General features: G+C 38.3%; 1 protein-coding gene across 1 annotated transcript; it reads left to right on the top strand.

The window, feature by feature from the left end:
• The first annotated feature begins 1,753 nt into the window (after positions 1-1,753).
• Positions 1,754-12,450, top strand: tsr1 (TSR1 ribosome maturation factor). The gene is made up of 15 exons (XM_007554352.2): positions 1,754-1,934; positions 3,135-3,238; positions 3,322-3,550; positions 3,792-3,926; positions 4,044-4,501; positions 5,217-5,361; positions 5,651-5,838; positions 9,150-9,367; positions 9,457-9,616; positions 9,721-9,831; positions 9,912-10,044; positions 10,733-10,849; positions 10,973-11,113; positions 12,022-12,096; positions 12,181-12,450. Exons 1-15 carry the CDS (start codon positions 1,808-1,810, stop codon positions 12,357-12,359), a joined length of 2,520 nt encoding a protein of 839 aa, XP_007554414.1. The 5' UTR covers positions 1,754-1,807; the 3' UTR covers positions 12,360-12,450.
• The last annotated feature ends 391 nt before the right edge of the window (positions 12,451-12,841 follow it).

Here is a 12,841-nt window from a genome sequence, read left to right as displayed (position 1 = left end):
AACATGGCTTTGGATTTTAAAACAAGCAATACTGAAAACAGGGTTTCCCATACAATATAGGCAGAGTTCAGTATAGTACTCAAAAAGTGCATTGACGTAAAATTCAACATACTTTTACTCAAGCAGAAGCAAAAAATACCGGTCCACGAAATTTCAAGAGTAAAAATAAGAAGGTATTTTGTGAAAAGGCAACATCAATAAAATGATTATCTGATTTAATATTTCAAAAAATAAACCAAAATAAAAAAAAAGTTTGTAAATTTGAATATTTTACTGACTAAAGTAAATAAATAAATAAATAAATAAAAATCGTCAAATAAAAAATACGAATGAAGACAGAAGAAACATTTGCCATATCTTTTTTTCACAAAAGGTATGAAACTAATACAGTAGGTAATATCTGTTTTGGAACTAAAGCATTTCCAGTGATAATACATTCCAGCAAAAGTAATGATAATTCAGTATTTCTCAAGTAAAAAATAAATATTTCTCAAATAAAAATAAAAAGCAAAGTGCTCTAGAACTAATAATTTAAGTACATTTTTTCAAAATACTGAAAATATTTGCTTAACCCACCTTTCAATGAACATGTCTTAGTTCTATGTCTGAGAAATGTTCATGTTTTGTTGCAAAATGTGCATAGTTACCCTATAACAAAAGCAAAAGATGTTCTCAACCAAATCTGCTATAAGAGTGTATTACGCACAGTGAAACAACTCTTGTACTGAGATAGCTGATTAGTTGACTCATTAGACCTATTTTGCTTGGAGAAATAAGCAAAAATTCCATAAAACTACTGTGAGAAATTGTGGAAGGATACCAAAGTAGGCAAGTATGTCAAATATTAAGAAAATATATGTAAGCATATGAATTTGAATAAAATACTCTAATCCTCTCCAAGAAAAATAATCTCCTTTACACGGTGTATCTGTACAAATTAGTGATACTATATTGAATGAGAAGGAAATAATAAATACTTCTAAACTGTTTAAATTGTGGCCGGATGCTTTAGAGTTGCCTAAAAATGTTACATGTTCTTGAGTATACTCACTGTTAAGCATATCAACAACATTTAAGCAAAAATAACAGATTCAATGACATGAATCTGATTGCAAAAATCTTTCAGCAAACAAAGGTAATATCACTGATATTTTGCTGACTTTTGTCCTAAAGTCTTTTTTTTCTTTTTGTTTCTTACCAAAATAAAATTGAAACTTTTACAATTTAACAACCGTACAATTGACTTTTCTATACTTACACTGATTGGCCAGTAGATGGCAGTATAGCTCACGGAAGTGGCTGGCTTTCGTCCCGGTTTTACCATAAACGCCCTGAAATATTTGAGAGCATTGACAAAAGCAGCTTTTGAACAGAAAGGGGTTAAAATTTAAGTTTAAAATTTGACTTAAAAAATTTAACCGGTAGATATATAAGTTTTTCGAACAATAAATAAAATAGGATGGAGCAAAATACAATTGAATAGAACGAACGAACATAACTGTCTTTATTGTCTAAGTGTGGAAATTTAGGCGTACCAGGGGTAAAGTCGAAGTCTTTATTCACATTAACAAAAAAATAAAAAGACAGAACTAAGAATAACTCGTAAGTATTCCAACAGATTAGCTGAGAATTTTATTTTGAAATATGAAATCTTAAAATGTTCACGAGAAACAGGAATAAACAACATAATCTGTGCTAGAACAGCATAGTTGAGAGGCTTTTATTTTGAAGAATGAAATCACTTTGGAGAACATGCCTCCGAGATGACGTCAGAGAAGTCAGGAAGTAGATCGGCTTACCTTCGCACATGGTGAAAATGGCTGCGAATGAAGAAAAACAACAAGGCCACAGACCCGGCGTTTACAAACAGAAAAATAAGGGACACAAACATGGCAAACACAGGACGAAAGGTGAAATCGAAAGAGAAAACAAAGGTAGGCCCTGTTCCGTGGCGAAGTGTTACAGATATGGTTGCGTGTCTTTGTGGTTGTTGCTTTGATTGACTCACGTGTTCTGCAGTCTGAAGGGATTGAGAGGACAAGATAACTCATGTTTCAGTCAGATAGTTCATGACATCAGTTTTTAGTCCGACTTCGGGTCATTTCGGGATTTTCAAAGTTCTCCGCTGGATCTACGTGCAGCTGTAGTGTGAGAGTTACAGTCAAATGTACGGTGATCTGTTCTCTGCAATGATCAAGTACATGACCAATATTTGCATCGGTACTTATAAAGACGCAAACTCTCACTTTTCCTCAATGTAACTAATACTTGTATTTTATTTTATTTTTGTAAATGAGCAATAAATCTATTGAAACTCTTTTGTTGGGGAGATTTGAAGAAGAAATTGAGATAATCGTTAAATTTTTACGTTTTACTTTTGAGTGCGATCTCAAATTAGCTCGCATTAACATATTAATTTGGAAAATCAAATTTTAATTGCTCGTAAATATGTCCTGCAAGTGTTCGGATTTTCTTTGCTGTATTTGTTTTCATTTTCCACTAAGTAATGGAATGTGTGTGTTATTAATTTGAGATTATATAGTATTTTCAACATTTAAAGAACTGCTATTGATTAGATTTATTTTTGCCCTTTTGATATTTAACCACTCAACAGAAAAAGCACAGTGAGTGCAAAGTTGTAACTAGGCCTGTCACTATAATTATTTTTTGCTGGTCGGTAAATTGTTCCATAAGTTATTGCAATAAATTGTAATATTGTTATTTTGAAACCATTGTCTAGGAATGCAATGATATTGACATGATAAAGCAAGAACACATTCTCAAATATCAATAAACTTTGAATTCTAGCAAAGTTTTAAAACTGGAACTGGAAGACATTTTAATATCCAAAATAACAAGACAACAAATAAAAGCAGTAGCTGAGATCAAAACACGAGACTGAGGACTTTTGTCATCCAGATTTTGGTAGAAAGAGAGAAAAGAGAAAAACAATAAATCACGCAGGTGGAAATTATCGCGTTTGTTTTAATTTATCATGCAATCAATTGATTTATTTCTTATTGCGACAGGCCTAGTTATAACATCACATTCTTTGTCTTTTTTCCCCCAGTTGTTTTCCTGATTTTAAAACAAACTCCGTCACTTTAACGTCCTTGTTCCCGTGTCCCTCCCAGGCAGGGTGTCAGTGACGACCCTTACTAAAAAACAGAGGAAAGAGCTGGGGAAGATGGACAGACGACATAAAGCCAATCAGCTTCGGAAAACGAAGAAAGACCAGGTAATTTCAATGCACATAAAGAACAAAATATTTAAAATTTCTGACCTGTGTTGCAAAGTTAACTTTTTTTTTTTTTCCCGTAGGTTCTGATGGAAAAGCGGCGACTTGGCAGCAGGGACGGTCCTCCTCACCTAGTAGCCGTGGTGTCCCTGCATGCTAATGCTGACGCCGGGGCGGTTAGCAAACTGCTACGTGGTGAAGGCGCTGGGGGCGTGGTGCACCTGGAGCGATGCGTCAGTGGCGTCGGAGACAGTTTTGGACTGATTGTGCCTCGCTTCAAACAGAGGTTCACATTTCTAAACCAGAGCACAGGTACGTTTTGTTGGATGTTTGTTATTGTGCTTTTTTTATTTTAAATCAAAAGTTTGGTTTTAAAAAGTTGCATAAATGAAGTAGTTTTTACATAATGGGAATATTTAAAGTTTTTGCAAATTTTTTTTTTTTGCTCAATTCTGCAAACTTTTTAAAATTGAAAAATAAAATGTATATAATAACTAGTTTCAGATTTTCTTCCCCCCATTTCTCAAGCTCTTCTCCTTGTTTCTCTGGCCAGATGACATGCACTCCCTGCTGGATGTTGCCAAGGTTGCAGACAGCCTGGTGTTTGTCCTGGATTCAACTGAAGGCTGGGACACTTACGGAGATCATTGTCTGTCCTGTCTCTTCGCTCAGGGCCTCGCCAGCCATGGTTGGCTCCCATTTTTTGTACAATATGTGGAACATTTTACACTATTTTCCTGGTTTTTGTCTTCAGACATCTAATTTCTCCTAAATCTCTTCCCCTCCACCCACCACCCCATCGTAGCTCTGGTGTGTCAGGGTTTGTCTGACATCTCGGTGAAGAAGAGGGTCGATTTCAGAAAAGCTCTATCAAAGATCACAGAGGTCCGCTTCCCGGACAGCCGCCTCTTCCCGTTGGACTCGGATCAAGACGCCACCCTCCTCCTCAGACACCTGGGAAGCCAGAGGCAACGAAAGCTGGGCTTCCGTTCCAGACGCTCCCATCTTTTGGCTGAGCGCGTGGCGTTCACGCCAAATGGCCCTATGGAAGGGAGCGGCAGCGGAGGGCCCAGCGGCCTGGGGACCCTGCGCGTGTCCGGGTACGTCCGAGGTCGTGCCCTCCACGCCAACAGACTGGTGCACATCAGCGGGCATGGGGACTTTCAGCTGAGTCAGATCGACGCTCCGCCGGACCCTCTGCCCCTCAACCTGACCACAGTCAGAGCGACAAAACCTGGAAGGGGAAGAGATGTGGAGATGCAGGTAAACTTTAAACCACAGTCTTCATGGTGTACATCAAGAATTTAGTAAAATCCTCTTAAAGTAAATGTAGCAGGGGTGATGATAAAATAGAGGCCACTGTAACGGTTCAAAAAGAAATATTAGGTCAGTTTATCTGTATTAATAGTCTTTTATTTTGCAACTAAGCAATTATGGACAACTGAATTAAAGTTCTATTATTGGAGAGATATTACATTCTTAGTTTGTGTTTCTCTTGTAATGGGCCATAAAAATAATTTTAATTAATTAAAATAAATTCATTAAACATTTTCCACATTTGTTCAGGAATGTGGAGCTCCAAAGTTTGGCACATTTTTCAAAACTAAATCTGAATAATCTTCTGTTCTGTGAATGAAATGTGTGGTGTTGTTCCTTAAGTGTTAAATCAGAGCTATAGTGATAAATGTTTGTTGATTTAAAATAATGCTTAAATGCTGAAACCATTCATTTTAGAAATGCGATAGATTCTCACAGTAAGGTAACTTTGACTAGAAATACGGCGTTTACACAAACCTTTTTCACACAAAAGCTGAAGAGTGTGAGTAAATTTCAGAATTTTTCAGAACAGAAAAGTCTCCTTCGCTCAGCTCCTCAACGCGACACGGTTCAGCTTCATCCTGCAAAACAACACTTTAAAAAGTAAATGTTAAAACATCTGTAATTTTGACGTAACATGTTGTCATTTTGTTGTTTGCAGGACGGAGATGAAAGCGAGGCGCCGGTGCGGGTGCTGATGAAGGCAGACCCGTCCAGCCGGGAGAGTCTGCAGGTGGAGGCGGCGGTGGACCCCATGGACGGAGAGCAGACATGGCCGACGGAACAGGAGCTGCTCGACGCTGAAGGTGAGGAGACGGAATCCTAAAACTGGAAGCGATTAAGAGGAGAAGTTAAGATAAAAAAAATTTAAAAAAATCACTGAAGACATAAGTATCTCAATTTGTAATGAATAAAAAAAAAAAAAAAAAAATCACTGAAGACATAAGTATCTCAATTTGTAATGAATCATAAAGGTTCAGGAATCAATCGTAGATCAAATTTTCAGTTTTCTAATATGCCACACATGCATGGAAGCATTTGGTATTATCTGCAGGTTAACACTTTACCCTCCTGGATGTTCGTTTCTTTGCTCAGAGGCCAGAAAGAACAAGCGTGTGATGAAAGTTCCTAAGGGAACATCTGACTACCAGGCCACATGGATCATTGACGAAGATGAGGAGGAGGAGAACGGTGAGACGGATGAAGAAAGCAGTGATGATGATGATGGCGATGACCTAATGGACGAAGCTATGGATGGAGAAGATGAGGAGAATCACTCTCAGGTAAGCTGACCGATGACAGATTTAAGTTGTTCAAGAAAATGCTCATTTGGATTTAAATAGCAATAATATTATAATGTTATTTAACTCACCTGACTGCTCAGACTTAACCTTAGCATGAATCCAGTTACGCTGTGGAGGCCTCAGAGGATTGTTAGAGAACATGAGTGAACAAATGACATCACTCTTATTGTTAGATATTTTCAAAACCAAATCCAGGTATCCTTTGCCATGGATGAGTGAGGAAATGCTTTCACTACTCTTTCAATTGGCCGTACGAGTCGAAAGACTATATAAATTTGTGTCTCTAACGTTTTGGAAGACGCCTCAATCGTTTTGATGGCGACCAGTATGGTGTAACCTGCGGCGAAGTTGCAAAACGGCCGAGCGGTGCATACGTGACCCACAGACAGTGCACCTCTCTGCTGAGAGGCACTGTTTGTTTTCTGTGTCCGTCTCCAGCCTGCAGTGCCAGGCTGCTCGCCACATCGCAACAATAGTGTTTGGAGCCAGAGTCCCGAGAGAACCCTCCTGTCTTCCTGTCTTGTGAACCAAACTTCCTGTCTGGACGGAGGGAGGGGTCGAGCATTTATTTGTTTCCAGCAGTGTTTGAAAAGAATTCGGAGCTCGGAGGAGGGGGGGGCAGGGGAAGCTGGCCTTATGAAAAGGGTTCATTATGACCTGTAATTGTTAATCGCGTCCATTTGATGTCGGCATTAGCGAGCAGGAATACGTAGGTTGTACGGGGTAACAATAGGCGAAGGGGCACTTCAAATGACAGTGATTATTATTACTGCGGCGAGGATGTTGGAGAGCTTGTGAATCAACCCCATGCTGTGTGTTTTTGGTTCATGTGTCAGACTTCTCCATGTGAGTGACCACTGATGATTCATTCCTCCCACACATGCAGCGCAACTGGAAGCTGGGAGGATGATAAGGGAGGATGCCTCAAATCCTGTCCATGCTTTGCATCCTTGGCAGAGTCCTCCAGTTATGAGTATGCAAAGCAAGAATTCCAACAAGTTAAGAGTGCCAAATTAAAATAAATAACTTATGAAATAATTACTTAAAAATACCATTAATTTCTTAAAGCTGGTAATACATGTAGAAATAATTGTATGCGCTTCCAATAAATGTTTTAATATTTTTTTAAATTAGATGTAGTTATTTCATGATTTAATTAATAATTTTATGTTCCTGTGCTGAAGCACATCATGAATTAATTTAAACTGTCAACTTTAGTTATCAAATTCAGTAGGCGGGGTTAGGACTGCTTCTATGGAGACCCTGACATCTGATTGGCTGCTTCAGACAGCGAGCCAAGTCAACTTACTACATGTTAGCTATGACTCTTAGTATTTTCATTGTAGATTTGGAAATAACTTCAATAAATGTATTTACTACAAACTCTGTGTGAACAACCCCAGCCTCTGTATCCCTAGTTTGGCCTGAAATATCTCTAACTTATCTACAAGAGAGCTTACTGTGGTCAAACTACCACAGACTTCAGACAGGAACAATGTTAGCTAACTAGCTAACATTAGCTATTGTTGGCCGACGCGCATTCATGAACTTATTTGAGATATTTATTTGAGATATTTTAGACAAAACTAGAGATACAGAGGCTAGAGTTGCTCACCCAGTTTGTGGTAAATAAACTGCAACAATTTAATTATGTCAAAGTTATTCTAGCCAAGAATTTGACCCAGCGTCTTAGCTAATTTGGAAGAAATTGTTTCTTCCAAGATGCTGTTTGAAGCAGCCAATCAGGCGTCACGGTCTCTGTTTGAAATAATAATCTCTAGTTATTTCTATACTTAAAAAAAAACAACAAAACAATTATGACACATATTAGTAATTATTTCAGAAGTTATTTATTGTAATTTGGCACTCTTCTCTATTCATACAGTCCTCATTCTGTCATTTTCGTAAATCTGGACGCAAACTGTATGAAAATAACCGAACTTCCCAAGGAAGGTTGAACCCTATTGGGACTTCAGAGTTTGAGATGGCCATGCCATGAAATAAAAGGCATTTTGAGTCCCATTCATGCCTACTCCATCTATTGAGAACCTCCAATACATCAACACAGACTTCAGGAAGCACTGCTGCACAAACAGCTCTGAATACACAAACACAGTTTGTTCACTGGCAATAAAACAATCCCAGTTACTACACTTGGTCTGGTTAGGAAGCTAAACTTGTAAAAGTATTTATTCTGTTTTGAAGCTGTTCCGATTTTTTGGCACATTAGAAGAAGTTTTGATGTATTTTGCAGGGATTTAAAGAGACAGATTAACATAAATGAATGTATGATCGTGAAATCAAAGGACATGGATATAGGGTCTTTTTAAAATAAAATAAAAAAATGTTTTAAACAGAGCTCCAGCTAACAATTATTTTAGTAATCGACTATTCTATCAATTAATTTGATGATTAATCAGATAAAACATTGCCACATTCCACAGATGTTTCATTTCACCACTTAACCCATATTTTTTTACAATAATAAATACATGAAAAGATGAAAACGAGCAAATAATTAAATTCCTATTTTTAAATAAGAAGATAAGCATTTATGGCTAATATGCAATAACAGCATTCGTTTAGTGAAATCTTGATCATTACAGTGTATTGCTGTTACGTTGTTATATAGGTCTGATCTGTTGATTACTTTTTGGATTAACTGATTAATAATTGAATAGCAAGAGGTGGTTCAAAGGTGCTAAAACTTCAAATTAAGGAGTTCGGAGTAGAACACATTTACAAGCACATTTCTTTTTTATCTTAAATTAAAAATATGCATTTTTTTGTACAGTTTTGGCTTAATTACTGCACTCAGTGCGTTGTTCTTTTTGCAAATTGCCTTTTTGTTGATAAAGAAACAAGAAGGAGCTGGTTTTAGTGGTTAATCGTCCAGTTAAAGATTAATCATTACTAAGTTAGTTGACAATTATTTCATTAATAATTTCATCACAATTAAGCTAATGTAATCTTTTTTGGCCCTGGTGTTAAATAGAATTTGTGTCTGGACTAAAAGGAATAAAGTCTTGATTTGATCCATTTCCTGAGAGCTCTGGGTATATGTTTTAGTTTTTTTGTGAATCTCTAAACCTTCCTTCTTATTATTGTTCTTCAGGTCAATTCGACTTGCGAATATTTGTTTACACTGTGAGACAAATGATTATCTGCCTCATTTTTAAATTTTTGTTTCTACCTTCGTGGTTATCGCAAAACGTCAAACGATAAAAGCATCGGTGGGCAGTTAGTATTTTAGATTCAATTCTTCTTTGCTCCGCCTCCTTCTTGCTCAGGAGACTGGTTCCCAAGCTGCTTCGGAGGACGAAGACGACGAAGAGGAGGAGGAAGAGGAGGTGTTCTCCACAGAGAGAGGTGGAGCAGATCAGCGGTACGACGACAACATGGACGAAGCAGCAGAAGAAGAAGGCCTGAAGCGCTACCGGGAAGCTCGATCACACGAGTTGTTTCCTGATGAGGTGGACACGCCCCTCGATGCTCCAGCTAGGATCAGGTCAGCGACCTTTCATGTGGGAGGAGGCGTACTTTAAAAAGAAAAACACAAAAAAGAGAGAGAAAAATAATAGTTGACTCATCCCGCAGATTTCAGCGCTACAGGGGCCTGAAAAGTTTCCGTTCCTCGCCTTGGGACCCCATGGAGAACCTGCCCCTGGATTATTCACGCATATTCCAGTTCCAGAGCTTCGAACGTACTCGCCGTAGAATCCTGGCGGAGGCTGCGGCCGACGAGGATGGAGCCATGGTATCGAAAAACAAACAAACAATAAAAGACGCAGCACTTGTCTTTAAGTTAAAAACAAACCTTAGTTCGAACTTTCCTTTCTGACCGCATGTCCTTGCTTCCAGGACGGCTGGTATGTCACGCTGCACATCATTGATGTTCCTGTCTCCGTCATGGAGAGCGTCCAGTCTGGCAAGCCCCTGGTGCTGGTGTCTCTGCTGCCACATGAGCAGAAGGTATCGTCTCCGTCGGAGCCGCAGACTGCGTGGCGTGCTGCTTTCTGGACTCATTATGAATTGTTTCCCACTTGGAACAGATGTCAGTGATGCACCTCTTGGTGCAGAGGCACCCCAGCAACACAGAGCCAATCAAGTCCAAGGAGGAACTGGTATTCCACTGTGGATTTCGAAGGTTTCGGGCCTCCCCTATATTCTCTCAGCACACTACAGGTGAAATACTTAGTTATCAAGCAGAAGTTTTAAATGTTAACCACATTTTTTGTTGTCTTATGGCATCAGTTCTTAATGTGTTTCACTGGGAATTTATGTAACAGACCAACAAAGTAGAACATATTTTTAATCCTTTATTTTTTCAATCATTTTGTTTTACTTACAGCTCCAAGTATTGTCGTGTATATTTCCACAGCAATACTGAAATTATTTATTTAAAAAAATAAATAAATCTATGATGTCACAAAAACAAATTTTCCAAGACAGTTCCAGACGTTATTGCGATAAACCATAATGTTGTTTTGAGACAATTTCCAAGGAATATAATGGCATAATAACGCAGTTACATCCTCTCAAGGATCAATAAACTTTAATTCCTAACGATCATTTAACGTAATTAATCGCGTTTCTGTTTGCAGCCATTTTCACTGTGAGTCTTATAGTTGAGTTGGGAGGCGTGGCCAGCAGCAGCTTATTTAAATTTAAAGCGACAAAGCTCTAAAACAGCTCATTCTAAAATCTCATTATCTAAGGACTATTAGTGCAAAACAAAATGCAACCAACATGTTTTTACACAACCCATACAATAATTTTGCAAACCTCTATATATCTGTTCCCTTACATTTTTAAAAAATTATTTCTTTATATAATGGCAAACTAATAACAAAAGTATCGTCCTGTACTCCAGCTGACAAGCATAAGATGGAGCGCTTCCTGAGGCCGGATGCCCCCACCGTGGTGTCGGTGTATGCCCCCATCACCTTCCCCCCTGCAGGAGTGCTGCTCTTCAAACAGAGAAACGACGGTGAGATCATCACCGGCTGGTTTTTATTCAAGTCAATTCTGCATTCTGCTGTAATTTCAGTCTTCAAGTTGACTCCTGTCGGCTCGTCTAGTGTCGCTCTGAGTTGTTTGTTTTGTTCTGCAGGCGTCCAGGACCTGGTGGCTACAGGTAGCCTGCTCAGCTGCGACCCCCGGCGCGTCGTCCTGAAGCGGATCGTGCTGAGCGGACACCCGTTCAAAATCAACAGGCGTTCAGCCGTCGTCCGCTACATGTTCTTTAACAGAGGTGAGACGACGGCCCATTACTCTTTTTCTGTACGCCGTCTGCAGAAATATTTACTGGATTTTAGGGGTGCACGATGATTATAGGCACGATAATTATCGACCCGATATCAAGAAATGACAACATCCGATATAACGGTTAGCACCGTCAGCACATTCGGTGGCGTGGCTTTGTTTGCTTCTTTTTTTAATCAAGCGCTCCCATTCCAGCCTGAGACATTCGCACTATTCAAGTAGGCCTGTCAAAATAAATTTTGCTGGATGATAAATCGTCCCAGAGGTTATTGCGATAAACGATAATATTGTTGTTTTTCAGAGCATTTTCAAGTAGTATAATAGTACTACTAGCAAGAAAATGTTCTCAAAAATCCAAAATCTTTCAATTCTAATGAAAATTTAACACTGAAATTGAAAGACATTTTCAATATCCAAAATAAATAAAACAACAAATAAAATAGATTATGAAGTCTTTGTAAAAAAAAAAAAAAGGCTAGTTGAAGACTTTTATCATCCTGTCTTTGGTAGACAGAGAGAAAATGATGAATCATGCTGATGGAAATCATTGAGTTTATTGTAATTTATCATGTTATTTATTGCTCATTGCGACAGGCCTACGTTCAAGCAGCGTTGGTATAATTGGAGAAAGGAAACAACTCAGTTATGATATTTATAATAGTTAAAAGAGTATTATACTTATTACCACGTTACAGAAATGAAAACATTAAATACTGACTCCCTAACTGGAAACTTCCAACTCCATGTGAATGCAGCATAATATAAAGGGAACATGGCAGCTGCAGTTTGGAACAACTTTAAGGTTTCAGATGAAGACGATACGGCTATTAGTTAAAAGAAGAAAAGTTGCCATGTGTTTCTGCTAGATTTTATTGTTTTTGTTCGTTCCTGCAACAGACGACATCATGTGGTTCAAACCGGTGGAGCTGCGGACAAAATGGGGCAGGAGAGGCCACATCAAGGATGCTTTAGGTGAGGAAACGGCCAAATTCTTCTCGTTTTCTAAACGCTTCTCACCAATGGGACTTCGAAATATGTTTTGCTTCATCATTCCAGGAACTCACGGTCACATGAAATGTGTATTTGATAATCAGCTTCGCTCCCAGGACACCGTCCTAATGAATTTGTACAAGAGGGTGTATCCTCGCTGGACGTATGACCCGTACGTTCCCTCGCAGTTACCTTGGTTCAAGAAAGAGGTGACCATTGAAATGGATGACTTGGATATGGAGTAGAAGAGTAAAAATAAAACACAAGAGACGGATGGTGTTTTGAAATGTTTAAAAAGTGAAAAATCTATTAAATAAACTAAATATCTTGCTAAGTATGTGTTTAGTTCTGATCTTCTTTGCTGCTTTTGACATTTTTGAACCACTAGATGGCAGTAATGAATAAATAATCGTACATTTTTACTTTCACATTCAATTTTTGCTGATAAAGGTCAAGCAGATTTGATGGAAGACCAAACAAAGAGCACTGTGTTATTATTATTATTAATCCCAATTAATGATTAAACAAATGTAGGACCTGTTGCTACAACAACTTGTAACAATCTGAACATTTTGTCATCCATCATTTCAATCTTTGAAGTCACGCGTGTGCAGCCTTCAGCCGCATTAAAAGGCAACAAGGACAAAATAATTACACAGAGATGATGTGATATTTGAGGAAGTGCAATCACGGCGCGAGAACTCCCAAGTTGTACTTAAAGTACAAA

The sequence above is a fragment of the Poecilia formosa genome, unplaced genomic scaffold (assembly GCF_000485575.1).
Source record: "Poecilia formosa unplaced genomic scaffold, Poecilia_formosa-5.1.2 Scaffold63, whole genome shotgun sequence".
Taxonomy (NCBI): domain Eukaryota; kingdom Metazoa; phylum Chordata; class Actinopteri; order Cyprinodontiformes; family Poeciliidae; genus Poecilia; species Poecilia formosa.
This window is presented reverse-complemented; position numbering and strand designations above follow the sequence as displayed.

What these genes read in the sequence shown, in the direction of transcription:
- tsr1 (XM_007554352.2), top strand. Translation starts at nt 1,808, where the DNA reads ATGGTGAAAATGGCTGCGAATGAAGAAAAACAACAAGGCCACAGACCC. An exon ending in GGAAAACGAAGAAAGACCAG is followed by an intron (nt 3,239 to 3,321) that starts GTAATTTCAATG and finishes TTTTTCCCGTAG; the next exon opens with GTTCTGATGGAAAAGCGGCG. An exon ending in TCAGGGCCTCGCCAGCCATG is followed by an intron (nt 3,927 to 4,043) that starts GTTGGCTCCCAT and finishes ACCCCATCGTAG; the next exon opens with CTCTGGTGTGTCAGGGTTTG.